Genomic DNA, 26,821 nt, shown 5'->3' on the forward strand with positions numbered 1-26,821 from the left:
CACACGGCGGCTCGCATTTCTCCCCCTGTGCTCCCCTAATCGTTCCCATCACCAGCTCCATTAAGCCCCTTCTCCAAAGCATTTGCCGGGCTGACCTCAGCCGGAGCGGGTGGCAGGATCGGGGCCTTTCGGTGTTTTTTGCATGTTTTATCGTGGTCAGGCTGCCTGCCCCTGCCAGGAGAGTGGGTGCTGTGCTAATGTCCCTACTCCAGGCACAGCTGGTGATCTGAAGCCTGGTTATAGGGGACTTTTTCCTTCTTGGGATGAGAAGCGACATGTGAGGAGGGTGGGCAGAAGCCCCCGGACCACCGCCTTCTCCAAATCTGGCTTTTAAGGAGATGCGTCCTGAAAAGATTCTTCAGTTTGGAATAAAAAGTGTCACTTGTTACGCCTGTCCTCTGTCCCAGGAGAGCCCCAGCATCCCCGGGGAGTTTGGAGAGAACTAGAAGACAGGCAAAGAGGGACTGATTAACAGTGGGACCAGCCCAGGCTGAGAGGTGGCACAGGGCGTGCTGCAAAGAGCAGCAAAGGTTGCTGGAAACCTGCAGAAGCCCTTGGTCCCACCCCAGAGGACTCTAAAATTGTAGAGAAACGATGGCAAAAATACAATTATTCAGCTTCTTTATCCCCTTTCTGGATGCCTTGGGGTGGAATGGCTTTTCCCATCCTCATTCTTGTCATCAATTTAACCCAGATCTTTGAGTCCACTGACTCCCGTCCTTGCGTGGCTGTGATTTACCGGGTGCAGTGCTGGAGCTGGATCAAAAGAAACCTCCTTTCTCAGGCTCTCGCACCTCTGAGTCCTCCGCACTTACTGCTCTAGGTGATTAAATCAAGGTGTGTAAATGGGTTCAGCTTCTTGCATCTGAGCTCCGGGTCATTTTGGGGCCAAAATGGCCGTTTTGCCAGAGATGGCCACTGCTTTGCTCCAAGGCTGTGCGGGTCTGGATGTCACTTCTGGTAATGGCTGGTTGGTCTCATTTAAAGAAGAAGAAAAAAAAATTATGACCTCTTAATTTGTCAAGCTTTTGGTCTCTTAGGTCTGTGACTGGCTAAGCCAAGTCTTGCTTTGTCAGGAAGCTCAGAAATTCAGTGTAAAACCTTTTTTTTTTTTTTTTTTTTTTCCCCCCCCTTTATTGGATGGATTTGCCAAGCAAGGCATTACTTCCAGATGAATTGCTGCAAATTTGGCTGTTGCTGTGCTTCTTGTTGGGGAAGGTTTGGTTCATTCATGGTCTCACACACCGTTTTGAAACATGAAGTATCCTCTCTCCTATCTCTGGAGGAAGGATGCCGTTTCGGAAGAAGGTTATATTCTTTGTCTCCAGGACTTGGGAGGCACAACCTGAGGGGCTTTTTCTTGCTTGTTAAGACTGGGTTCAGCCTGTCCTGTGATACTGGTACAGAGGGACTGGCCGTCCCACAGGGTGGTGATGCTGTTCTCAGCAGGGCTCCCTGCACGCAGCTACACGGGGCCAGAAACCCTGAAAACGGAGCAGGACTGAGACTTCATAGAATGTGTTGGGTTGGAAGGGACCTCTCAAGGCCATCTAGTCCAACCCCCCTGCAGTCAGCGGGGACATCTTTAACTAGATCAGGTTGCTCAGAACCTCATCAAGTCTGGCCTTGAATGTCTCCAGGGATGGGGCCTCCACCCCCTCTCTGGGCAACCTGGGCCAGTGTCTCACCACCCTCAGTGTAAAGACTTCATGGCATGTACAAGACTGGAGCTGGACAGGAGCCGGCCATTGTCACTGCAGACCCATCTCTGTCACCTTTGAAAGGTTGTGGCTGTTGGGGGAGGCTCTGATGGCTGGAAAAACCAACTACGGCACCCATAGAAAAAGGCAGGGAGGGACGATGCGTGCTGGGCAACCACACCAGTGCCACTGGGAAATGGGGAGTCCAAAGCTGGTGGGAAGCTGGTGAGATGGGGAAACTCCATCCTTGGAGACTTTCAAAACACATCTGGCTGGCGTGAGGTTGCGGGCAGCTCGGTGGGACCCTCAGGTCTGCTCTGGATGGAGCAGGAGGTTGGGGAAGGGGTTCCAGGGGTCCCTCCTGGCTGAGGTGATGCCGAGCTCCCGTCGAGGAACACTGAGCGCCAACCTCGGTGCGGGGTGATGGGAACAAATGTGGATATGCTTTTTATCCGTGCTGCAAAGCCTCAACAGGTCTGTTTGAATAACGAACTGGCATTTAATTAACACGCGTGATGGATCCCAAGGAAACCCAAGAAATATTGCTGGTTGTTGTTGTTGCCGTTACGCGCACGATGCTGGTCTGAAGGAGCAGGTTAATTTTGCTGGGCTGATTATCTCTTGGTGTGAGTGATGGTGGGAAGCGGGCCAGTGTTCGCACAAACCTGGACAGGTTGAGGGCTGTTGGCTTTGGAGGAGTTACTGGGTGCGTGGGCTGGGGTCTGCCACGTGTCGAAGCCTGGATTTCGTATCTCCTGGGACCCGGCTCCCAGTGTGAAACCCTCTGGAGCGCACCGGTGGTCCCGCTGGGGGAAGGAGCCCGGTCCCTGCTGCCTTCCTCTCCACATGAGCTCATCGAAGCGTTGGGTTGAACGGGCCCTTTCGAGCATTATTCGTTAATTGATTAATTGTGCATTGCAAGCTGGCAGCATCCTCTCCCCGTACGCTCTGGCTGCGGGCTGCTTTACCAGTGTGGCCGCTGTATTTAGTCGGGTGTGTTTGTAGTGAGCGAGTGGCGTCTCCTGTGGTCCTTCCCGGGGGCGATCCTGGCTTTTGTGGCTGCTTTGCTCCCGTCCTTCCTTCCCCGTGTCCCGCCAGGCTCCGCAGCGATGCTCTGTGAGTGAAGCTGCCCATGGACTTCAATGCAAAGAGCCGCGGGGGACCAAACCCAGCATCCAAGCCCTTGGAAATCATTTACATCGGAGAAATCCTGTTGGGTGGTGGATAAGTGGTAAAACCCAGGGATCGTGGTCCAGGCCGGGCTGGGGGTGTTCCTGTTTCCCCCCTGAGTGTCATGACCAGCCCAGGACGGAACTATGGATATTGCAGTCCAAGGGGAAGCTTGTGAAAACACCCCGGGCTTGCTCAGAGCTTTCTTGGCTTCTGAACTCTGCGAGCAGCCGGTGAAAACCAATGTGAAGATAGATGTGAGGCAGGAGCATAAAAAGGAGAAAGGGATAATGTCACAGTCCAAAAGTTAATCCCATTTTAAATTTTATTTTTATATGTGAATCCCCTTCTTGGAGGCTCTCTCCAAAAGCCAGGTTTCTCGGCGTGTGCCAGCAATCATTCCTCAGATGGGTTCTCTGCTTGGTGATTCGATGCAGCAGAGGCTTTGCGTCTTAATAATAAATAAAAAAAAAAAAAACCACTTCTGAAATACAAGTTATTTTATCCTAATCCGCTGCTGTCAAGTAAACACAGACAAAGGTTCCTTTGTTTTGAAATGGCCACTGAGAGAATTTGTTCTACAAACAAAGATCTAGATAAAAAAAAGAGAACAGACAAGTCTATAAATTTTGAATGTGGGAGACGCTGTGGGAACGGCTTGAGACTCGAGAGACTGAGTTTTCTGCGCCCTCTTCTCTCCTCTTTAGAACTTAAAATGTTAGCGGGTTTTTTTTGGGTTTTGATTTATTTTATTTTTTCCCCTGAGTGTCTGTCTTTCGAGCCGATCCTGAAGATGCACCAAAATCTGTAATCGTGGCGCTCGCGGTGCAGCTGGGGGGGTATTTGGCAGCGGCTGTGCCCGGCTCTGGTTTCGGTGGCGATCTACATCCTGCTGGTGGAGCTTGCTGCTGCAGAGGATTAGCGGCGGAAAATAGGTTATTAAGTGTTAAAACGTGTTTAGTTATGGCTGGAACATTGCCCGCAGCTGCTGTAGCTGGTTTCAAAAATGCAAAGAATTGTGGTTCCTCCTGGTGTTGGTTCCGGCGTGGTAGGGCGCGAGGTGTGGGACGGGTCCCGGTGTCCCAGAATGGCTGGAGCCGAGCTCTGCCCTCGCTGTGAGCGGCTGATTCTTGCAAGAGGGCTCCGATTTAATTCCATCTGACCTTGGTGGTACTTTGGTAGAAGTACTTTGAGTGGTTCGTACAGATAGAGCTGTCTCGGTGCTCGGGGTCGGTGTGCTGTGACAGCAGCTCCGGCGCTGAGCTCCTTCAATCTCAATGCCTTTGGGAAGCGGTGGTTTGCCGAGCGCCGGAGTTGTGCGGTTGCTGTTCCCAGAACTGTCTCTTCAACCCCTTTTCGAGTGTTTCCTGCCTGGATTGGTGCTCAGCTTGAGAGCCCAACACCTGCCTTTCTCTACCCCAAAGCGAGCTCCCTGCAGCATCCCCAGCTGGTTTCTGTTGGTGACCACAGTCACAGAATCACAGAATGGTTTGGGTTGGAAGGGACCTTAAAGCCCACCCAGTGCCACCCCCTGCCCTGGGCAGGGACACCTCCCACCAGCCCAGGTTGCTCCAAGCCCCGTCCAGCCTGGCCTTGAACCCCTCCAGTTGGGCTCTCCAGCTGGCATCTGTGTTTCCTCAACTGCTTTGGGAACAGGATTGGTGGGGACAGGGGACGAAGGAAGGACAGGAATGGGGGGACCTGACTTTAGAGTGGAAGCTGGAAAGTGCAGGTGGGCTGGGGTGAAGCCCACCCTCTGCAAGGCTGTTGCGCCTTGTCCTAGGTTGCCGAGTTGTGTTTTGGGGTCTGACCTCCTCAGGGCTGCAGGGTATGGGCCCTGGTGGGATATTGAGCAGCTTGTGGACTGTGGCAGGGGGTTTCCCAGTCCTACGCCACTGGAACTTTCTGCAGCTGGGCGATGGTCACTGCCTTGACCTGGAATCCGTCTGGAGGTGGGCACCGCACCAGCGCCTGTGGGGGCTTCCCTTGGTCTGTGGCACAGCAGAAGTGCAGGTGGTCGGAGAACAGCTTCTGCTGCGAAAGCCTCTGAGCTTTGGTCATTCGTTTTGCAGGGAAAGAAAAGTAAACGTAGAAAAGTCGTGGAGAAAGCCTGCTGGGGAAGGCCCCCTCGCTGGGCTGGGGCATCCTGTCGCGGATGCGGGCTGTGGGTGAAGCTCAGCACCGCTGCTCTCTTGGGGCGTCAGAATGGCTCTGGCTCGTTGCGCTGGGATACGGGACTTTTGGGAGAGGTCCAGCAGACAGCAGCCGCGGCATGTTGTACTGGAAATGGTGTTTCACATCGGCTGGCAGAAATCCTGCCCTGCTCTCCCCGGGCCCAGCACCCCTCCGGTGTTCCAGCTCCTGGAGTGCTCTGCCTCTCCCGCGGCTGTCGCCTGCTCCAGTTCCTGGAGTCTCACCTGCTTAAAGCAATTTCTTCCATCAGTGAACACAGAAGAGGAGAGAGGGGGAGGTTGTCTCAGGCTGCGCAGCACGGCGGAATACTTTGGTGTTTGTGGCTTCTGATTCCCTCCAGAGCAGGGATGTTGGTGGAGCGGGGCGGAGAGGTGGGAATTGCGCTGCAGAAGATAATGTTGAAGGTTGTTCGGGGCTTTGTAGGGCATCTTCACCGTTCCAGAGTCACAGTACCACGAAGTGATGGGATCTCGTGTTATTTCAATGCCTTGAATCGCTCCCCGAGGAGCGGAGCAAAGAGGCCAAATACAAATGTGAGAACCTACATGATCTCCTCGGAGGGGTGCTTTGCTCCCGCTCCTGTCTCTGCTGGTTTTCCTTCTGCTCCAGCGGCATCCCCAGCTGGGTTAGCGTGGCCAGGTACCGTTGCTGTTTGTTCTCACGGAAGATTCAAGAAAGGTCAAGCTCGGATTTGCTAACCATCCGAGCGAGCTTGAATAACTCTGTTGTCCTCCTTCGCAGCCAACTGTGCTGGAAGGGGAGGAGGAGGAGAAGGTCTGCATGCGTGATCCTGCCCCTCTGCCTACCCTCTGCGTGCAGCTCATGGCGAGGGAGGAGAGCAGAGGGGGGATGGCTCGGCTCAGCTCTGCCTGCTCAGCCCCAAGGAGCTCTAAAGCAGAACACGGATGCGTTTGTCCTCCCATCCCAGTGCCCTCTCTCTTGGGAAAGGCAATTTCTGGACCCGTTTGCGAACTTGGGACGCTGCCACTTGTGATAGATCCCAATGTGCTCCTCGATTACTTCTCCTCGGCAGAGCACAGCTCTTCTGACAGGAGCTCGAGTTGGTTAAAATACCCGAAAGTTGCTGTGTGGCTTTGACGGCCCCTTTCCTTACCTGACCTCGCCGGAGCGAGCACCTGGGAGCGAGAGCTTGGGCTGCTGCCTCCCTGAGACGGGATGCACAGACGTGCGGTTCCAGGGATGCTCGTGTCCTTTTTGCTTTCAAAAAGTCACGCGAGTTACAAATTTATCTTGCTGCCTTTAGTGCACGGTGAAGGCGACGAGGTGCAAAGACTCCTGTAACCAAGTGATGGTGGGGCACGGGCAGAGGGAGGGAGGGAGCCGGGCAGCCTCTGCTGCGCAGACTCAGTGCTAATTATTCCTGGTTTCATCCCAAATGAGTTATAACCCTCTCCTTGTGTTACGTTTTGCTGTTGTCTGCTGAGCAGCTCTGGATGGCTGTCCGCGGGCAGCGGCCGGGGCGCTTGCCCAGGCGGAGGCACGAGGCAGTTCTCACGATCTCAATCCAGAATTTACTGATGCAAAACCCTCTCAAAAGGCAGCGGGAGGTTCCCCTCTCTGATCCCCTCTTCCCACAGTGGCGGTGGGGACATTAGCTGGAGCGTGTCCCCGTGGAGAGGGTGCGGGTAAGCGGGTGCGTGTCACCTCCCTGGCACCAGCGGGGACATGCAGATCCTGCCAGTCCCCAACGCTTAATTTTCCTGCTGCTGCATCCAGAGCTGGGTTTGAGTCTCCTGGAGGCTGTGGTTGGTGGAGGGATGACAGCCAGGGGACACGCTGCAGCTCTTCAGTTCCTGGGGCTCTGTTCCAGCCAGTCTGTCCCATCCGAAGCCGCTCCAAGCATCCTCGGGGGGCCGGAGCAGCCGGCGGATGCTGCAAGAAGTTGCCTGGTTGGTACCAAGCTGAGCTGGTTGGTACTGGGAGCATCTCCTTGGCGAGGAGCTGTGCTGAGGAAGATGGGCTTGTGCTTTTTCCTCCCCCAGAAGAAGGCTGGGGCGGTGGGGCCGGCTTTCCAGCTGGCCCAGGGATGCTCTGCTCTGGCAGCTCCTGCTGCTGGGGACCGTTCTCCCGCCTCCTCCTTGTCCAAGCGTCGTTGGGGAGAAGGGGGTTAATGGAGACGCCAAAGCAAGGCAGAGCCCAGATGCAGGGCGAGGGCTTTCTGCCTCAAGCACTGTGTCCCCCCCAGGCTCCTGCCAGATGCTCGGTTGCTCCAGGGGCTCCTTTTAAGCGGATAACGCCGCACGGGGCAGCGATAGCGACTTATTCTGCTCCTCTTCCCGGTGAGTGTGGGGAGGCTTCTTTAATTACGGGTTAAAGTGGCGCTCTGTGCTGAGGAATGGCTGTTGGCGATGGGCGCTGCAGGGTGTGACAGTGGGTGTCAGCTACCCCCACCCCACGTGGCATCCCAGGGTGCTGGTGCCACTGTCGCACCCCCATGGGCAGCACAGGGGTGGCCTTAATTCGCACCTTTTTGGAGCGGACCAGTGCTTTGCCCGGGTGGAGAAAGTGGGGGTTGATTTAAAATGTGTGTCCTCTCCCGTGCCCGCTGTTTCTGGTGTCCCCACGGGCCATCCCGCTTTATTCCCGGAGTGCCGCGTCCCCCGTCGGCTTGGTGACCGTGCACCCTTCTCCCGTCTCCAACCGCGCGTGGGAAGGGAGTTTTAAATGGACGTGTAAAACTTTACTGCTCTTACTGAGCTGCTATTGCAGGCAGGGAAGCGAGCGCTCTTAAAAATAAGGAAAATAAAAGCATCCTTGAGGGCTCCAGGTGACACCAGGGGTTACTGCCCGCTTCTGTAGGGATGTGCGGGGGGGTAAAATGCAAACTGGTGCTTTGCAGGGCACGGAGGGGTAAGGAAAAGTGTAAGGGCTGCTGTAGTGGAGGTTAACGCTTAATCCACCCTGGGAACACGTCTCTTACAGAAGTGCCTGTTTGATACAGTTCCTGCTCAGAACTGGATGCCTGCAGGCTCAAAATGAGAAAAAAAAAAAAAAAATAATGCCGCCAAACTTACTGGAAGGTGGAAGTGTGAATTCATGGGTGTTAAAGCGGTGGAGACACTGCAGCGGTGTGTGCTGGCCCCTTCCCTGCCGCCGCCGTGCCGGAGGAGGGACGGGATGCATCCCGCTGGCCCCGGCACTCTGTTATCTCTGTAAGCAGCGACTCCCAGGGAACGATTAAATCAATTAATTGATTTTCTATAGCTCGTAAGGAAGTCAAATGGCATTTCCATCAACGTGTGATGAACAAACACCCCACCACGGCCAGGAAGAATGTTAATGGCTCTTTATGCTTTTATTGCCCCTTCTCACTCCTAAATCAAAATTCATCCTGAGCCCGGGAGGCAGCAGGTACTTCAGAAAATAAAACTAGCACGGTGGGAACCATAGCAGCCTCTCTAAAAGCTGGTTTTTTCCACTGATTTATTTGTTTCTCTGGCCTAAACGAGAGAGCAGGGCTCGGTTGAGCTCAGACAGAGATTAACCAGGGCTCGTCCCATGGCTCCGCCGATGTCCCCCGGCTCCTGCGGGCTCTGCATTGGGCTCCTGCCCTGTTCTGCCGCTGCTGGAAGGATCCGGCTGCCAGCTTCGGCGGAGGCTGATGGGTTTGGAGGAAAGGGATGATTTATTCACCCCTGGAAACCGAGTGGCAGGATGCCCGGCACTGTTTGGCCAGTATTTTTTGGCTGGAGGAGAAACGGTAATCATTTTGGAAATGTTAAATTAGTGAGTTCTGCTGGTTTGGAAACATAGCTTTTTGGGGCAGCTGTAAATAAGGCTGTGGGCCCGCGCGCTGGACGTGCCGATGCTGCTGCCGAGCCTCCCGAAGCCTTCCTCCGGCTGATCTTGGGGCGTGAAAACGCCGGGTTGAATCCTTCCTCTGCCCGAGGGGTTTGGGCTGGTTTCCTTGGGGCATCAGCTCCTAATAATACGATTTTCCGCCCGTCAGCAACGGGGGCCGTTAGGAGAAGAACTAGTTGAGTTAAATGCTGGTGCCCTTGGAGCGATGCCTCTCTTGTAAAGACCAAGAACCGAAATGAGGGTTGGTGATGGGGCAGTCCCTCTGCCATGGGACCGGCGTGTGCTGCTCGTCGCCTGGAGATGGGGGTCCTGGCTGCGAAACCGGGGTCCGGCTTTGCCCCAGGAACCCCGGCGTCCTCTGGGTTTTGCTATCGGCATCTGCCCTTGAGCCAGCCTTGCGCTGGAGCACTTGTGTTTTAGGAAGCGATTTAAAATCGATGTTAATCTTGTAGTTTGAAAGCCTCGCCTGCAGTGTGAGGTGTTTGGAGTGCTGCGGAACAGCTTAAAATGCAATTTAAAATAGTGCTGGCTGGCAATAGAGGAGCAACTAAAAATACCTTGCTGGTACTTTTTTTAAAAAAAAAAAAAAAAGTGAAAGGGGGATGGAGAAGGGGGGGAAAAATATGGGGTTAAAAAAAGGAAATAAATATAAAGTGAACTGCAGCTTGTGCTGGGGTTGGGGGTATTTGTCTCCTCTTCCCCAGCTACCTGCCTCCCCCAGCCCATCTCCTGGGGCTGCCGGGGAGAGGAGGAGACCAAGCTCATTTTGCTTGGAGAGTGATGGCTTGTGGCAGGGCTTGTGGGACCGTTCCCGTGCCCCACAGGGGACATCAGGTCTCCGATGTGTGTTTGGGGGGAAAAGGAATATGAAGTGCTGGGGGGAACAGTCCTGCAGTCTCCCTTGTGGTAACGAAACGCTCCTGCCTGTGAATGTAAGTGTCTATTTGTATTGCTCGGCTTCCTGCTTTTTCTTATTTATATGGAAATAGGGAGCGAACATGTGCTAGGGTGGAGACAGAGAGCCGCAGTCTGCTCTTACAGGCGTTCCCTTTGGGCTAGGGGGGCAAGGGGAGCCGGTTGGGCTGGAGAAGCAGCAGGAGCCCCTTCTGCAGGCTCAGCTCGGGGTCCCGCAGCCGAAGGGTTGCCCCGAGGGAGGGAGCGAGACCCCAGACCCAGTGGGGTTGGTATGGGGACGCCGGGCTGGCACCCTCCCTCCCTGCTCTGCGAAGCAGCACACCGAAGGCAGGGCTGGTGGCACCTTGGGTGGAGGCTGAGGTTTCCTCAAGGCCTTTCTCTAACCAAATTCCTCCGTGAAACCTAGTGCAGCATCCTCCTGGGGAGCATCACCCTGCCGAGAGCATCACCTGTCCCATGGGATATCGCCCTCCTGGGGGACATCAGCCTCCCAGGGGATGTCACCCTCCTGGGGGAGGACCTGCTGGGGCACAGGGCTGCGGAAAGAAAGCAGAGGAACGGCTCTAAGCTCATCAAGCTGTTGGCAGCACTGGAGAGCGGAGCTCAAGGATGTGGCTTTGCCATGGCCGTAGGGGTGGTATGGTCCTTGTGAGAGCGATTTATGGGGCTGAATGGGGTTCCTTCCCATCTGCTGGTGCTGTTTCAGGCAATGTGCAAGCCACGGCACAGCTGGGGAACTTCTGCAGCACATCGGTCTCCCCAGCGTGCTGTCTCACCCCCAGGCACTGCCGGTGTATGGGGAGGGGGGCTGTAGGAAAGCTGGGGGGTCTCTCGAGCAGAGCCCTGGGTCAGCTCCTGCCTGGCTGGGTGGTGGCACAGGGCTGTCAGCCCCGCGGTGCTGGAGCTGGCCATGCAGGGCGTCACGGGGCCCGATGGGCTCTGCCCGCCCATGGATGTGGTAAGCGGGAGTGAAAACATCCCTGAGGCTGCCCATTTGCTGTTGATTGCACAGCAGTGGATGGGAGGATGGAGAAATCCAGGGGGTGGATGATAGCGGGCAGGTGGGACATAATCTACTTTACCAGCCGGTGACTTAAGGCTGCTTAATTTGGCTGATGACCAGGGAACCACTTGGTTGCCGGCCGTTGCCAGCGGCTCAGCAGCAGATCCGTGGTGCAGCTGGAGCCGTATCGAAGCATCCGCTTTGCCGGCAGCCCCCAAGCTGCTTCATGGGCTCCTCCAGGTGCAAATCGCTGCAGCTGGAGTCACAGGTCCCTGTGTGCCTCCTTGTGCTTTTTGTGGTGGGGCGCTGGCTGAGCAGGTCCGTATTTTCTCGGTATAAACTAAAATAATAAATCCATAGCGGTTTAACGGCAAATGTGGGTGGGTTTGCTGGAGGCAACAACCCGCTGGATGCCCGTGCTGGTGAGCGGGTGCCCTCGAGGGGTGCAGCCACCCGGCGGGACCTCGTCCGTCCCCGGAGGAGCTTCGCCGCAGGGATGGGGACGGGAGGTGGCCATCACTGCCAGCCCGAGCCTGGCCTTGGGCTTTCTTGTTGACGATTAGTGCTGGGTCTCGGGGCTGTGATTGGAATGGATTAAGTGTCAGGGCTAGCCGGAGCCCTTGGCTAGTTGGCTCTTTGGTCTTTTAATCTGCTTGAATCAAAATCAATGGTGAAAGTAAATAGAGGAGTGAAGGGCTGGTGCTTTGCTCCCGAGGTGCCGCGGTGGGTGCCCTCTGGGAGGATGGGGTCCCCAGGACAGCCCTGGGTACCAGTCACCCAGAGAGCTGGGCGATGAGCTCTGGGTCCAGCTGGCGATCCTCCCGTTTCTTCTCCATTAAATCCTTCAAAAGTACGCTGTCCTTTTGAGGGGTTTAAGTAGCCCGGAGCTGTCCTTTAAAGGCGAAAAACAAAGCAAAGCAGGTGATGCTTTAGATTGAAATTAATTCAGCTGGTATTTTCAATGGACGTAAGTAATATCTTACCATCTCTGAGCAAATTCCCTTCTTGTACCCGAGTGTTCAGCTGTTGCGAGACAGCCAGGCAGGGATATGACTTATGTTTGGGAAGGTGGGGGGGGGGGAATCAACGACAAATCATCCACGTTATGAACAGCTGAGATATATTATGGAATTGCGTTTTAAATGTCAGGGGGATGTTTTGTCGCCGTTCACACCGGTGCGGGTTGAGGCTGTGGCTCGGTCTCCCCCCGGGAGGTGGGTTCTTGTGGCTGCTGGGTTAGGGAGGCTTTTTCTCCTGTTGAAACTGGGCCGGTTTTGGGGTGGATGGGCTCCCTGTAAGCGACCAAGGCGAGGTGCCACCTCTGCACCCATGGGGCGGCAGCGGGGTCCTGCACCCGCTAGGAGGAAAGCACAAGGGACGTGTGGGGCTGAGCGCTGGCGTGCAGCTCGCACACCATTTCCCCTACGTGTCTCTCTTTTCCCCATCTCCTGACCATGAAGCTGGTGCTCAGCGGTGTGAGACCCCCAGAGCAGGACGGGGCCAAGTGACCCAGGGACATGGAGCTGTCGTCTGGGTCCAGCAGATGCGCAGGGCAAGGAGCTTTGAATCAGTCCAAGCAGCTAAAGGGAACATGCCTCCAAAATGCAATTTTTTTTTCTCCCAAAGCGTTTCAGCTTCTTTGGAAAACCTCAGCCCAAGTGTCCCAGAGCCACACACAAACCCTTGTGATGGGGGACATCCCACGCGCTAGCGAAGTGCTGGGTGGAACTAGCTCCCAGCATGAGCGATGGTGGGAGGGATGCTTGGGATCCCAAAACACGATGCCTTAGCGTGGAAGCTCCATCCCGCCTGCTCCTTCCCCCGTGGCACAGCCTGGGCTTCACCAGCGCCGCTCCACATCGTCTCCCCCAGTCCCAGCCCCGCGCCGTGGCCGTGCTGGGGATGCTGCGTGAAATGCTGCTTTCTCAGCTGCTCTCCCACGCCGTCGCCCCGCGGCATCGGGCATCGAACTTCGCTCTCGCGCCCAGGTCTGCGCACGCAGCGAAACTCCCCCCCGCGTCCCTCCTGGCTCCCGTTGCCGGAGGTTTCAGTGGCGGGTGATGGCAGGGGGTGGGACGCCTGCCCGGGGATGTGTTCGCTCCAAGAAGGTATTTTAAAGATGAGCGTATCGTTAGTGAATTCTCCAGGGTTTCCACCCATCCAGATTTGAGCAGATTGCCTGTTGACTATTCCACTGGTTTCGCAGGGAAACTATTTCTTCTTCCACTAGACATCACCCTTAGGGGATGCTTCCTTTTTTTTTCCCCTGATTTCATCCAATTACTTAGCTGTATGCTCTTCTGAAGCACCATAAATAATTCTCCTCCCTCTGCTGTGTTTACCAGCATGTCTCATGAAATCCAGTAAGATATGATTGATTGCAATCATTATTTCCTAGTGCTGCTATGAAAACCTCTGTCAGGTTCAGTGATTGCCTTCAAAGAGTAGCTGCCACTCAGGAAAACTGTCAAAAACCTGTCATACTTTAGCAAACTCCAATTAATCTGTTGAGCAGTTTTACTTATGTTTTCTTTCCCATCATTGCTGATTATCAGGGGTAATTAGAATATTTTTCCTTTGTAATTAGCAGCTTCTTGCTTTTTTTTAAAAAAAAAAAAAAAACAAACAAAAAATGAGTGTTTTGCAGGACTGTTTTACTGGGTTTCTGGGTTTTCATGGTGTCGAGTTGGGTGCGGGTTTATCCTGTCTCCCTGCAGTGCTGTTTGCGAGTCCTTTGGGGTTCTTCATCGCTGGCTGAAGGGGAGATGCTGGGGGTACCCAGCGCCGGCCGGGCTCGTCCCCATCCTCCGAATCCCCTCCGAATCCCCTGGCACATGCTGCCAGGCAGCCAGGCGTCTGGGTCCCCGCTTCGGGTTAACAAATTAATCCCGGCTCTTGCATTTTTAAAAGAGTCGCTTCAGCACTTTTCCTCCTTTCTCTTGCTTTTAATGAGACGCGCTTTCCAGGAGATGTAATAATCATTGCCAAAAATGTCAAATCGCTCTTGTTATCCTCCTTAAGCTTCTGGAACAACAACGACAACAACAAAAAAAGACCAAGAACAGAAAAAGAGAGAGGTGTTGATGAGGAAAGGCTTCGACTTCACCTCCAAGAGCCAGGGGAAGATGTGCCCCGCGACAGCTCTGCTTTCTGGCAGGGCGCCCAAAAAGATAACCCAGTGAAGGCTGAGATATTTATTTTTTTATTATTACTATTTTTACTTAGGATTTGAGGTGGGTTGTTTTTTTGGGTGGGTTTTTTTTTTTTTTTTATTTCTTTATTGGAGAAGGAATATCTCCGCTCGCTGTTGACAGTAAAGCTGGGAGCTTTGCTGTTGAAAAGCATCCCGGAATCGCTTGAAACCAGCTGGGAAATTGGATGATGGCAGCGACACGAGGGGAAATCACGGCAAAGCCAGGGGGAGAGCCGGGGGGCCGGGCTGGCACTGGGGGCTTGGCTGTGGGGCTGGGGGATCTGGGGTGGGGAGAATGGGAATATTCTCATCCCTCCTTAGCGACCTGGGAGCAGAGCTGGTTTGGGGGGTGGGCTTCTGCAGTGAGGACGCGGAGCAGGCATCCTCGGCCGGGTTGCCTGGGCTGCGGGTGCCATCTCCACCTCCTGCTCCTGCCTGAGCATGGGGCGATCCCTGGGGAGCTTCGCCTGGGCGCTGGGGATGTGGCACTGAGACCCCTGGGTGCTTGCCGTGGACATCGTCTCGCTGCTGCTGGCTGGAAGCCTGAGCCCCGTGTAGCTCCGTGCCTCAGTGTCCCTTGTCCCCCTGCCTGGGGCAGGATTACGTTCCTTTAGTGAGGCTGGAGAAGCTCTTGGGACCCATCCTGAGCTGAGGGAAAGGGCTTTTCCCAGGTCTGCTCTGCGGGAACGGGCTTTGTGCGTGTGTCTGGGTTTTGATCAGGGGGTGGGCCTGTTTCTCTGCCTGGGCTTTGCGAGCAGCCATTTACATTTCCAATGAGCTGCGCCACTAAACAGGCCGTCGTAATTACAGGAATGCAACCTGGCCCCAGCCTGGGGAGACAGCCCAGCCCTGAGCGGCAAAGGCAGCCGTGGCTCTCCATCATCTCCGTTGTCTTCCCAGACATGATCCTTCCATCTTCCCGGTGAACCAGCATGACCTGCCCCACCCCCCCGCCCCAGACCAGCTGGGATCCAAATCCTTGGGCCAGGAGTACCGCTCCATCCATGGAAACGTGGTGGTTGTGGTTTAAGCTCTTCTGGGCAGCTGTAGGGGTTGTATGGGGTCCTTCTCCAGACCTCCAGACTCGCCCGCTGGCTCGGGAGCGTGCAAGAAGGATGCTCAGTCTCCGTCTCGGTCCAAAACTGAGTTGAAGGTCTAAGCTCCAAGCTCCGACCTTCTGGCAGCACAGGGATGTCAGAGCAGGAGCAAATCCTGAGCAGAAATCCCCGTTCAGGGAGCAGTCCTGGAATCCACCCGGGTGGGGGGTGCCAGGGGCTGCGAGCCGTGAACACAGCCCGGCTGTAGTGGGAGTATCACCGAGGTGGGCTCAGTCCCGGGGGGAAATAACTGATGTGGATTTTCTGATTTAGGCCCGTCTCAGAGCTTTTCTGTTTTTCATGGCCGTGTCTTTGCCCGGTTTGCTCAGCTGTGTTTGGGGAGGCCTCTGTACAAACCGAGCTCCAGGGTCCAAGTTTCCACTTCCTCCCCCCACAACCCCCGCCCCTGTAGCATCTTTTAATTGTGAGTTTATTAGCACTTCTGCCCTTTAATGGGCCAGGCTGTGACTTGTGTCCCACCCAGGGGATTGGGAGACCTTCCTGGTGGGACAGGCAAAGGTGGCTCCTGCTTTCCCAGACCCATCCAGGGAGATCTGGGGCTGCTCTGGACCTTGGACCACTGATTCCAGCAGAAGTCGCTGACTTCTTGCCATGGGAGTGAGGGAGTGTTTGGGGAAGAGCCCGGTTTCAATCTCCATGAGTAGCAGTGGGGTTTTGTGTTGGGTTGTTGGGTTTTTTTGAGGAATTGCTTTTGCTCTCAGTTTTTCTTCCCTTTTGTTAGATAGCGTCAGGAAAAATAATGTGTTGCTGATAACGTCAGCCGAGCGTGGAAGAGGGCCCTTGGCGAGGTCTGGCTGGTCCGGTGTCAGCTTCTCCGAGGGGTTAAGGATTGGCTTGTACCCTGGTGTTCGTGTGCCGCGCGTCCGACAGCGACAAGCCGATGCGGTGACGTGATGCTCTCATGGTGCCTGGTGGGGGGAGAGCCTGCTGGGGGGACGTGTGGGTGCCAGAGTCCCCAGTTCAGCTGTGATGCCGATGCAGCCCCTCTCCATCACAGCTGAGAACCCACCCCCGGCAGCTGGGGCTCCACCGCAGCGTCTGGAGCAGGTGATTTCCCGGGGGAGCGGGGAGGGAGCTGGGGCTGCGTCTCTGCTGTGCCGGGCTGCGGGACCAAGGGGATGCACCAGCCCAGCCACCCTCTGGCTTTGCAGCACCCGGTTTTGGCATCTACTTGGAGATGCGTGAGATGTCCCGGTAGCCACCTGGGGTGTCCGGCAGCCGCTCGCCTTCCCAGCGCTGCACACCCGGCTCCTGCTGCTCCCTAAATTAAATATGTGCTGCCTCTTGAAAAGCAGATGTGAGTGGAACGGTGGAGATAAGCTAAACGGGAGAAGTTCAGGGGATTATGTGCTGATTAAGTTATTACTAACGTGAAATGAGCCGCGCTGAGATGAAACAGGAGCTTTATTTTTCTGTTCCCTGGCTTCGGGCTGGGGGCTGCCTGTCCCCAGACAGCGGATCAAACTGGGAGCCAGCAGCTCCTCGTCCCCCGGCGCTTCCAGCCCAGCAGCGCGTCGGAGCTGTGCAGACCCATAGGAAGCAGAGCATTAAACGGGGCTGGAAATCAGGGGCTTTCCCTACTGGGTTGTTTTTTGGGTTTTTTTGCTGAGATGCAGCGTACCGGCAGCGAGCTATTTCCAGTGCTGGGGCACCCGCCCCATAGCAGATTTGGGTAGAAAACGAATTCTTCCCTGCAACAGGAAAATCTGGTGCTGCTGGGAGGACGTGTTGGGGGAAAACCACCTATTTGCCTCCGTTTCCCGTGTTTTTCCTTCAGCATCACCTGCACGGTGCTGTCAAAGGCAGGATGCTGGGCTAAGTGGGTCTTGGAGAGTGAAAAATGAAAGCGCAAAATGAAAGGCTCTTTGGGTAGGATTTGAGAATAAAGTTGGTTTCCCGTAAGCATTTGGGATGGGCTGGATCGGGTGGACGAGTCAGGAATTCATGCCCGGAGAGGCAAGTGAGGATGCTGGATCCAGGGCTGGTGTAACCGCTGGCTACCGGGAGCTACGGCAGTCTGGTGGGATTTGGGCACAGACAGGGGTTAACCCATGGGGCTGTGGGGCTGTTGGCAGAGGCAGGGAGGGGACAGTGGGGCAACCAGATGGTTGGTGATCCGAGGGCTGGGGCCCGTCTGCTGTGAGGACAGGCTGAGAGAGCTGGGTGGGTTCAGCCTGGAGAAGAGAAGGCTCCGGGGAGACCTTAGAGCCCCTTCCAGTCCCTAAAGGGGCTCCAGGAGAGATGGGGAGGGACTCTGGATCAAGGAGCACAGTGATAGGACAAGGGGTAATGGTTTTAAACTGAAAGAGGGGAGATTTAGGTTAGACATTAAGGAGAAATTTTTCACTGAGGGCGGTGAGCCCCTGGCCCAGGTTGCCCAGAGAAGCTGTGGCTGCCCCATCCCTGGAGGGGTTCAAGGCCAGGCTGGACGGGGCTTGGAGCAACCTGGGCTGGTGGGAGGTGTCCCTGCCCAGGGCAGGGGGTGGCACTGGGTGGGCTTTAAGGTCCCTTCCAGCCCAAACCATTCTATGATTCTATAAACCACCGAGCCCATCAGCAGGGATGGGGGAACACAGGAGCGTGGGCAGTTTTGGGGCTGAAGCCATGGGGAGGGGGTTTCCCCGGTCCGACACGGCAGCACCCAGCCCGTGACCGTGTCTCGCTTGCTCTTTGTGTGCCTGCAGTGATGGGCGCGCTGGAGTCCCGAGGGGTGCTGCGGCGAATGAGCGACATGCTGGAGATGCTGATGAAGAAGATGGACATCCTGGCCAGGCTGGAGAATAGCACTGACTTCCACAAAGGGGACGAAGCACGATTCCCTCTGGACAGGTCAGTCGGCCGTGCCGATGCCCCGTGCAGACCCTGCGGAGCGGCGCCGGGCTCGGGGGGGGTTTGCAGGAGCGAAAAAAAAAACAACCCCGTGTTGGGCTGAGCCGCTGCGCGGGGATGGTGGAGCCCACCGGGACACGGGGCTTGGGCAGGTCTTGGTGTTTCCCATTTCTGGACCTCTTTTCTTTTGGGATTTCTGAAATTTGGGGGGTTTCCTGTAGCACCTGTCTCAGCTGCTGGTGGTGCAGTGTGGGAGGGCGTCTCTCCACCGCCGTGCTGTGGTGGAGCTGGAGGTGGGACTGGCCGATGGCTGGAGCAGGACCTGGTGCGTGGGCTGTGCTCCCTCTGCCATTAAATCCCAGAGCGAGCTCAGGCCGGTTTCTTTGTGCCCGCATTCCTCAGGTAGCTGTGGGAGTGATTGTTGTTTGAAACCCAGGGCTGATACGTTCAGCCTTGGAGTTGAGCAATGAAATAGGAGCAAACTGTCAGGTCCCAAAACACTCTCTGCATGGAGCTGCCATCCCGGCTCCCCGTGATCCAGCGCATCCCTCCCAGCTCGGAGATGCGGTAGCTGGGATCTATCGCCGGCTACTTGAGAGCACAAGAGATGCCATCAGGCCTTCCCATTGTGCCATGGTGATTTGCTAAAGAGACATTTCCCTTTGCTTTGAGAGCCTTTAAACAGTTATTAATACTAATTTGGCTGTCACGCCAAGGTCTGCAAAAATGGTGACTGAAGCGACTGGAATGTGGAGGGGAGGAGATGGAGAAAGAGAAGGGCAGCACTTGGGACAAACTTTGCAATGCGGAAAAGATGCCAGCGGAGGTTTTGCTCAGGCGGAGCCACAGGTGACACGAGAGTGACATGCAGTGGTCACCGCTGCCTTGTGCCGTGCCAGCAGGGCCGGCGCGGGAGCTGCGGTGCATCCCAAGGGCATTCCCACCTCTGCCTCCTGCCGCGCGGCAGCCGGCGGGGCTTCCTGTGCCTCCCTCCTTCCGTCCTTCTTTCCACTTCTCTCCCTCGCTTTCCTTACGAGTCTCTTTTGCGCCTGTGATGGAAAATAGAGTAAGTGAGCCTGTAATTAAAGGCTGTGCTGCGCCGTACTGCGTGCACGCGTGAATTAAAGCTGCACAGGCAGCCTCGGAGTGCAAGGTCTTGCCTTTTAAGTAACGTAATTTCCACCACTGAAAAAAACGTAATTTACCTGGGTAATGGCAGGTGGTGGGGATTTTGTCGTTACGAGGCTGGCTGGTCCCCAAGCGTGCGAGGAGGACGACGGTAATCCCGGAGAAGAACGGACAAGGCTATTTGCAACCAGCGACTGGAAGGCGCTCGCTCACGTTTGATGCTTTTCTTGGCCAATCTCCTGTTAAAAGAACCAGTAATTTCAGGTGATGGTGATTTCTGTACGCCAGCAGCCACGAGATAAACTTAAAAGCATTTCCGTGAACTGGCAGCAATCGCTGCAGATGGGGATCTCGCTTTTGGGGTCTGCCGTGTGGCTGGTGGCACCGGGGCCATCGCTTGGAGAGACCAGAGAGGATGGGAGCTGATGGACCCGGCACATCAAAACAGCCTTGGGGTTTGTGTATGTGCTGAGATGGGCTTCAGCGGTTGAGATTACAGAATTTCCAGGAATAGAAAATCAGGGACAACTAGTTTTTATCGCCTTTTGTTCCATGTAAATTACCCCTTAATGCATTCAAGTCCCATCACTTGATCCTACATCAAAACCAATCCCTGTCTTCTCCTGGCCTCTGAAGATCAGGTTTTGGTCGTGGGGCAGAGCATCTCCAGATGGAGCACCCATGGTGGAGGGGTCTCTTGTGGGTGGATTTTCCCTGTGCTGGTCTGCAACGAAGCACTGGCAGCGTTTGCAAACCCTTGTGAAGCGTGTGCGGAGCGCTCCCCTCGCTCCCTGCAGCCCCCGGCTTTGGCTGAGCTCTGTGGTCAGAGGAGACGTGTTGGAAGTTACAGCTGTGCAGGGTCTCAGCAGGTTTGAGCGGCTCCGTCTCTGCTGCCAGGCGTGCTCCCTCATCCGTAGGGACCTTTCTTGGCGTGTCCCGGTCCCTGCCCTCCTTTGTGGGGTGCACGGGGCAGCTGGAAGGGTGCAGAGCCAATGTACCCCGTCTGCTGCCCTGCTCCGAGCAGAGCCCGGCTCCGGGCTGACCCCGCTGCTCGGATGGGTGCTCTCCAGATCTGTGTGGAGCATCCCAATGGGAATCTAATAGCAGCTGGTGCAAAACCTGGGCTGAGACCCCATGGACGTGGGGAGAGGTGTGCTGTGGTCTCCATCCCTTGGGGGGGTAACTGGCTGCAGCCCCTGGGGACCCCCTGTGCCGGGGGGAGACGAACATCACCATCCGCACTGGGACGGAGCGGTGTCTCCTGACCCCAGATCAGCCCCACGGCCGTGGAGACGCCCTGGTCTTGTTCGTTATTAGGATGCTGGGACTCCACCAAGGGCTTGTTTCCACTTTCCCTCCCTTTCACTGTCTCTTTGATCACCAGTGACCGACTTGAAGCTGTCAGCGAGAGATAATACAATTAAAGGGTGCTAATTTCAAAGGGATTTTATTCTTTAAAGCGTCTCTGGTTAGCACAGCGGTCGCCTTCGTCTCCTTCCCTGCTCAGCAAAGCCACGAGCGCGGGCTTGCAATTCCACCTGTGCAAAAGTGGATTAATTCTTGGTTTTACAAAGCGCTCTCCTGCTTAACGCTGGATCTCCGATGAAATTGGGAGAGCTTGGCTTTGCAGAGCCCAAATGAAGAGGTGAAGGCTTCAGTGGGCTTTATGGAATAGCCCCATAATTAATCACTCAGAGCCCCTGTGAGCGTTGTCCTCCTCCAGCACCGCTCCGGGTGAGGGCAGGGATGGCTTTTCCCCTTGCAAAGTGCAATGGGGAATTTAAATAAATAGGGTGTAATTAATGACCTGCCTTGGAAAGCCTCCCAGCTGCCAGGGCAGGCAGCTTTACGTGGCTGGAAGTCGCTCCAAGATCTTTCTTGCTCCATAGGTGCCGTCTGACTGAACACTCTATAGGTGCCTCTATGTGCAGCCCACCAGCCCCTGGCAATGCTCTAGATACAACTCTTGGAAGACCCCAACGTCCAATATCCTCCTTAGAAGAGCCGCCCAGGGGTTTTGCGGGATGTCACGCTGGGGTAAGGGGACACAGGTTGGATTCCTTTCTCCAGCCCTCCCCGGCTCCCCCCTGCCCTCCCCGGGAAGGTGAAGGATGGGTTCCCTAACGAGGGCCAGCAGCCTGCCACTCAGCTGCAGAAAAATCAATACCGCTGTTAATTGAATGCAACCCTCGTAAATCATCCGAGGGGAAAGAAATTAGAAGTACTTACGGAAGCCTCCTGGAGAGCTATTTACTGGGCAAGGGAAATATTAGTTTGCAGTGGAAGTGTTGGTCCCCTGATGGAAAGTGCTGGGGAGGGAGGGAGGGGGTCCGAAGTGGCTGACCCAAGCTGGCACCATCACCTGACGGTGTTGGGGCTCAGAGAAGCCCTTTCCCAGGGGCCAGGTTGCCCCCGACATGCCCCGTGTCCCCCCGGGGAAGTGGCAGGGGGGAAGACTGAGGTCTGCAGCTCCAGCATCCCTGGTTGTCCCTCTCCCCCACATAGCAGTTAGCCTGCAAAGGGTGTTATTTGCTAACGACTGATTAATCTTCAAGCTTAATTACTGCCAAGGCTCAGTTAATTTCCACACACTTTAAGTATTTGTTCTTGTAATCATTACATGACTCCATATTCCCCCAGTAATTAAAAGTCTCACAATATGACACTAAATGGGTGATGTTCCTGCATCCTGCCAGCTTGGCTCTATTAATTCCTGAATTGTCGCCGTTGATAAGCTGGCTTGAGAGGAATCACTGCCAGATGCTGTGGTTCCCTGCTATCCAGGTGAGCCCGGAGTGGTGTTTGACCCCTCCACGCATCCTCTCCCCATCTCCTCGGCGTGCGGGGGGGCTCAGCAAGGGCATCTGCAAGGTCAGGCTGGTGCTACGTGGTGTGGAAGCTGTCCAGAGCCAGCAGAATCATAGAATCATAGAATGGTTTGGGTTGGAAGGGACCTTAAAGCCCACCCAGTGCCACCCCCTGCCCTGGGCAGGGACACCTCCCACTAGATCAGGTTGCTCCAAGCCCCGTCCAGCCTGGCCTTGAACCCCTCCAGGGATGGGGCAGCCACAGCTTCTCTGGGCAACCTGTTCCAGTGTCTCACCACCCTGATGGTGAAGAACTTCTTCCTAACGTCCAATCTGAATCGTCCCATCTCTAATTTTAATCCATTCCCTCTAGTCCTACCATCACCCGACATCCTAAAAAGTCCCTCCCCAGCTTTCCTGTAGGCCCCCTATAGGCCACTATAAGGTCTCCTCGGAGCCTTCTTTTCTCCAGACTGAACAACCCCAACTCTCTCAGTCTGTCCTCACAGGAGAGGTGCTCCAGCCCTCGGATCATCCTCATGGCCCTTTTCTGGACACGCACCAGAGCTCCAAACCAAGCCATGGGGAAGGTAAGACCCGTCCTACGACCCAGCCCAGCTTTGCCGGGTGGTTGTTTTGCCGAGTGAGATTCAGCCTGGGAGCAGCATCAGGGATGCGGCTGGCAAGGGACCCCAGCAGCCAGCACTGCGGGAGCCTTTCTCCCTGGTGCCCTCCTTCCTCACGGGTCCGGCAAGTTGTTTCATCCTGCCTGAAGCAGCAAGGTGTTTCTACCAGCTCTGAGGACAACTCCAGCCCAGTCCTGGATGCTTTTGGCATTAGATTAGAGGGGAAGGGCACAGCACAGGGGGTCTCGGAGGACCCCTTGCTGCTGGGGTCCCCATTAGGGTCAGGGGAGGAGATGCACAGGGAAATTCGTGCCTGGCAGCTGGGAGAAATCGCTTTTCCCTCTAAAGCAGAGCAGAGAGGTGGCTGTGTACCACTAGCAGGCCACTATCCACGTGCCCCCACCTTTCTCGAGGGGCTCTGGGCTCATTGGGAGGGTGATGGGCTGGGGTACAGGTGCCCACGTGTGCCCAGGTCACTCACACCCTCCCCTCCCGCCCCCAGGCTCATACCTCCCCCAGCTCAATTTGCGGAACCTGATTTTGTGATTGGCTTTGATTGCTGTTTATTTTGTGCCTTTTCAGCCCGAAACATTGATGCGCCGGGGGCTGCTTTATCGCAGGGCTTTGCAAAGGAGGCTTCTCGGTGCGTTAACGCGGGGAGGCAAAGTGCTGTCGGTGGCGGTTTCTGTGCCGCGGTTGGGTGTGTTGTCTCTGGTGGTTTGCACAGGGAGAGCCCTCGGGACCCAGAGCCCAGGGCTTCGGGGAGGCTGGTGATGGTGCTGCGGGGTGGGGAGCAGCGTGGCACCACGGTACCTTTGGGGCTGTGATTTACCCTACGAGGAAAATCAGATCCCCTTAATCCTCCATCCCTGATTTGGGAGGAGCTGGGAGCCAGCAGCTCCCTCCGGAGGGGCTTCCCCGCTGGGGGGGAATGGGCACGATGGAGAGGGGCGTCTTTGGAGGCTGCAGTGCTGATGGTGGACACACAGGCTGCCAAAATAACCCAAAACGAAGTGGAGCGTGCCCATGGAACGCCCAGCTGGCAAAGAACGCGAGGCTGAGGGCTGTAGAAAAGCACAGGCTCGGGAGAGTGTCTCGTCCAGGGGATCCCCTGCCCGGGGATCGTGGTCAAAACTGGGTATTTTTTGGTCTAATTTTTTTGGCAGGTGCCTCTTGGTGGAGACCGCCGAGGCTGGCGACGTGTCTGTGCCTCACCGAAGGTGGTTTCTCACAGCCGGCATCAGGCCACTCAAGCACATAGGCAAATAGATCTGATTTATGCCCCAATCAAGTGAAGATTAACATATATCGAAGTGACTGATCCCGTAACCCGCCGGTCCGTGACCCTTTGTGTTCACATAAAATAGCCCCGCTGCTGCCGGGGCGTATGGCCGGGCTCGGGGCTGCTCTGGGAGCCAGCGGGGAAGCGAAGGTTTGGGCTTCTGGTTTCGGCATCGTGTTCCACCTGGGAAGGAGCTCAGAGCGCTTTATGGCATGCATAAAATATTTTCATCTTGGTTATACTTTGCTGGCCTACGTTGGCAAGGTCCTGGCTTTGACTGGGAAGTTGGTTTTCACCATTATTTTTTTTTTCATGAAATTTGTTGCCAGCTCGCTAAAATGGCAGCATCCTCCGTGGGCTCAGGGTCTGGTCCTCTAAATGCATTTGTGTGAGAAACGTCACCTACAGTGAATGGAAATGAAAATAAATGGAAGTACTTTAGTGAGTACAATGTTCCGGTATTTATTACGTAGCTTGGAGGAGTTCAGGCAGGGCTCTGCCTGTGCATCATGCGATACCTGCTTCGGATGAGTTTCCAAGGAATGTTCCCATCCCAAAACACATCCGCTGGGATATTTGCCCAGCGTGAATTCCCAACAAGCGCAAACACGGCGAGGGCGAACTCAGGTCTTTATTCAGGTGTCCCTGGAGGGGAGACCGAGCTGGTTGTCTCAGCCCTGAGGTGTAATGGAAAAGATTGCAGTGTACGGAGACACCAGAAATTGCATTGGAAGCCTGTGCTGCTGTGGGATTTTAAAAATGTTTTTATTTATTTTAAAATTTTTATCCAGTTGACTGGCAGGAGCTGCCTGTGAAGCATAAACCCACCCATAAAATTTCTGCCAAGCTGATAGCAACCAGGGCTTCGGGCTTTTGCTCTGCTCCCTGGGGGTCTGAGCCTTTCCCAAGCGGAGCAGGGCACGGGACTCCCCCCTGCGCTCCCCATCTCGGCACCCCGCCTGCTGCCCCCGCACCGCACGGCCCCCCGCCTCAAACCAAGCCAAGGTTGTTTATCCAAGCTTAGGGTAATAGCTCCAGCACCGGAGTTATGAGGATTAAACCCAGGATTACAAGTCAAATCAACACAAAACAGGCAGCTGAGCCGCATGAGCGGGGTGCGCGCCCGGCCGCCGCTGCATCTTCCCATCAATGCCATTGGGAGCATCGGTGTCAGGGGACCAGGACCCACATTTTAGGGAGAGCATCAGCCCCCCCGTTACCCCATTCGTGTCCTTGCCCTTTTCCCTGTGGGCAGCCCTGGCTCCCCGCCTTTTGGGTGCAAGCCCAAGAGGATGCAGGGACGCGCATGAGGGCGTGGATCCCCCAAAAAAGTTTTGCCTCCAGCATCGATGAGGTTTTCTTGGATCCTCTTATGGCAGAAGAGCAAAGCTCTTAATTGCCCCATCTTCTCAGAGATTTAAATCACCTTTATTCAGTTATCCAGCACTTGGAGGAGGGCTTTTCCCCGCATCCCTGGGGAACCCTGGGTTTTCCTCAGCTCGTTCCCCACCAGCTGTTGGGCAACTCCAAGCTCGTCCCACTGGGAGGGAGGGAGGGAGGGAGGGATGGATGGATGGGAGCCCAAGCCTGCGGGGTGACCCACTGGAGATGCCCTAGGCGTTCATTTCTCCAGGAGATACCCCAGCTATTTTAACGGGCAGCTCCTCAAATGCTGCAGCAGGAGCCAGGAGGATGGGAAAGGCCCTTTTCCCATTGCCTGGAAGGGTTATCCACCAGTGCTGCCTCTGCCGTGTCCTGTAGAGTGAGGCTCTGGTGGGGCTGGAGATCGGGGGGTGATGGGTGTCCTCGGAGCAGGGAAGCAGCAAGAGCCCAGCACCAGTCCTGGGCACCTTCCCAGCTGCTTTCCGCTCTGCCTTGGGTCTTTGGGCAAAAAAAAGAAAAAAAATCAATCTTTAAAGATGCAAACGGCAGCACAGACATCGTAATGAGCAAGTTGAAATCCTCTGGTAAACTGCTCTGTGTGAATGTTGCATTTGTTGATGTATTATCTTCAAAATATCTGCTTTTCTCCATCTGTATCGTCTTCCCAAAGTCACCGCTTTCACCAGTTAATAGCAAGAAATATCGGAAGAGCAAGCAAATATGTTTAAGGCTTGTATTATGAAGACAACACGCAAATAGAAAGAGATTCATCTTTTCATAATGCCACTTTTAGAAAAGGCAATAAAAATACAGTGCCTTGTAAAGGGATAAGCAGGCTGAATCTGAGCTGCTGCTGCGGGGTTGGGGACAAGAGACAAAGTGAAGGGACCCAAATTAATGCATAAAAAAGTAAAGGAAAGCTCAACCTCCGGCTATATTATATGGCAAATGATCTGCCAGTGGGGAAAGATACATCTTAATAGCAGTTTTTGAAATGAGATGAATACTGTATACAGTGCATTATAAGGCACAGTGTGATCTGAATCTTAATCAACATGGGGAAGTATAAATCTGAAAATAATAAAGATGAAATCAATATTGATGGTTAGAAGTAAAAGTACTGTATTTGCTGTAGTAAACGGTTTTAAGGTCCCAGGGAAAAATTTGTTCTAGAAAACCCATAGTAATTTACTATAGTTTCAATAGCTGGCACAGCCCCAGCGCGTTTTGGTGGCATTTATATTGTCGCTATAGAAAAATTTAAAAAGCAGCAAGGAATAAAAAAAAAGCAGCCCGTTGCCGCTTGCAGCGCGGCGGTGGCGCTGGAAATGAGTTCTTCTTTCTGGAGACCGAGCTGGCATCCCAGCTCCGATGGGGACACGCAGTGGGATATTCCCCTTCTGCTTCGCTGTCACTGAGCACAATAAGCCACTTACCTTGTAATTCCCAGTGTCTCTAGTTACTAAGAATAAGGCACCAGATTCTGACGAGCTACAGAAACCCTTTTTGCGTTTGAGGTTTTGCTTTAAATGTCTTATTTTCTTGTCCTCTGCCCAGGTGACAAATCACTGTCATGACAGGGGATGTAACTTGGGCTGAACCTCCTTGTCGTCTCTCTAATATGTTAAATGAAATTTGTTGCTCAAGTGATG

General features: G+C 54.9%; 1 protein-coding gene across 2 annotated transcripts in view; it reads left to right on the forward strand.

Moving 5' to 3' along the window:
• MGAT5B (alpha-1,6-mannosylglycoprotein 6-beta-N-acetylglucosaminyltransferase B) overlaps nt 1-26,821 on the forward strand; it is a 72,329-nt gene that overhangs the window by 8,261 nt on the left and 37,247 nt on the right. The window contains exon 3 of one of the 2 annotated variants that reach the window (XM_063352278.1): nt 17,799-17,943. The exons of the other annotated variant lie outside the window; for it this stretch is intronic. Coding sequence (XP_063208348.1) covers nt 17,799-17,943 — 145 coding nt within the window. The remainder of the gene's footprint in view (nt 1-17,798; nt 17,944-26,821) is intronic. 2 annotated transcript variants of the gene reach the window in all.

The sequence above is a fragment of the Chroicocephalus ridibundus genome, chromosome 14 (assembly GCF_963924245.1).
Source record: "Chroicocephalus ridibundus chromosome 14, bChrRid1.1, whole genome shotgun sequence".
NCBI classification, from domain to species: domain Eukaryota; kingdom Metazoa; phylum Chordata; class Aves; order Charadriiformes; family Laridae; genus Chroicocephalus; species Chroicocephalus ridibundus.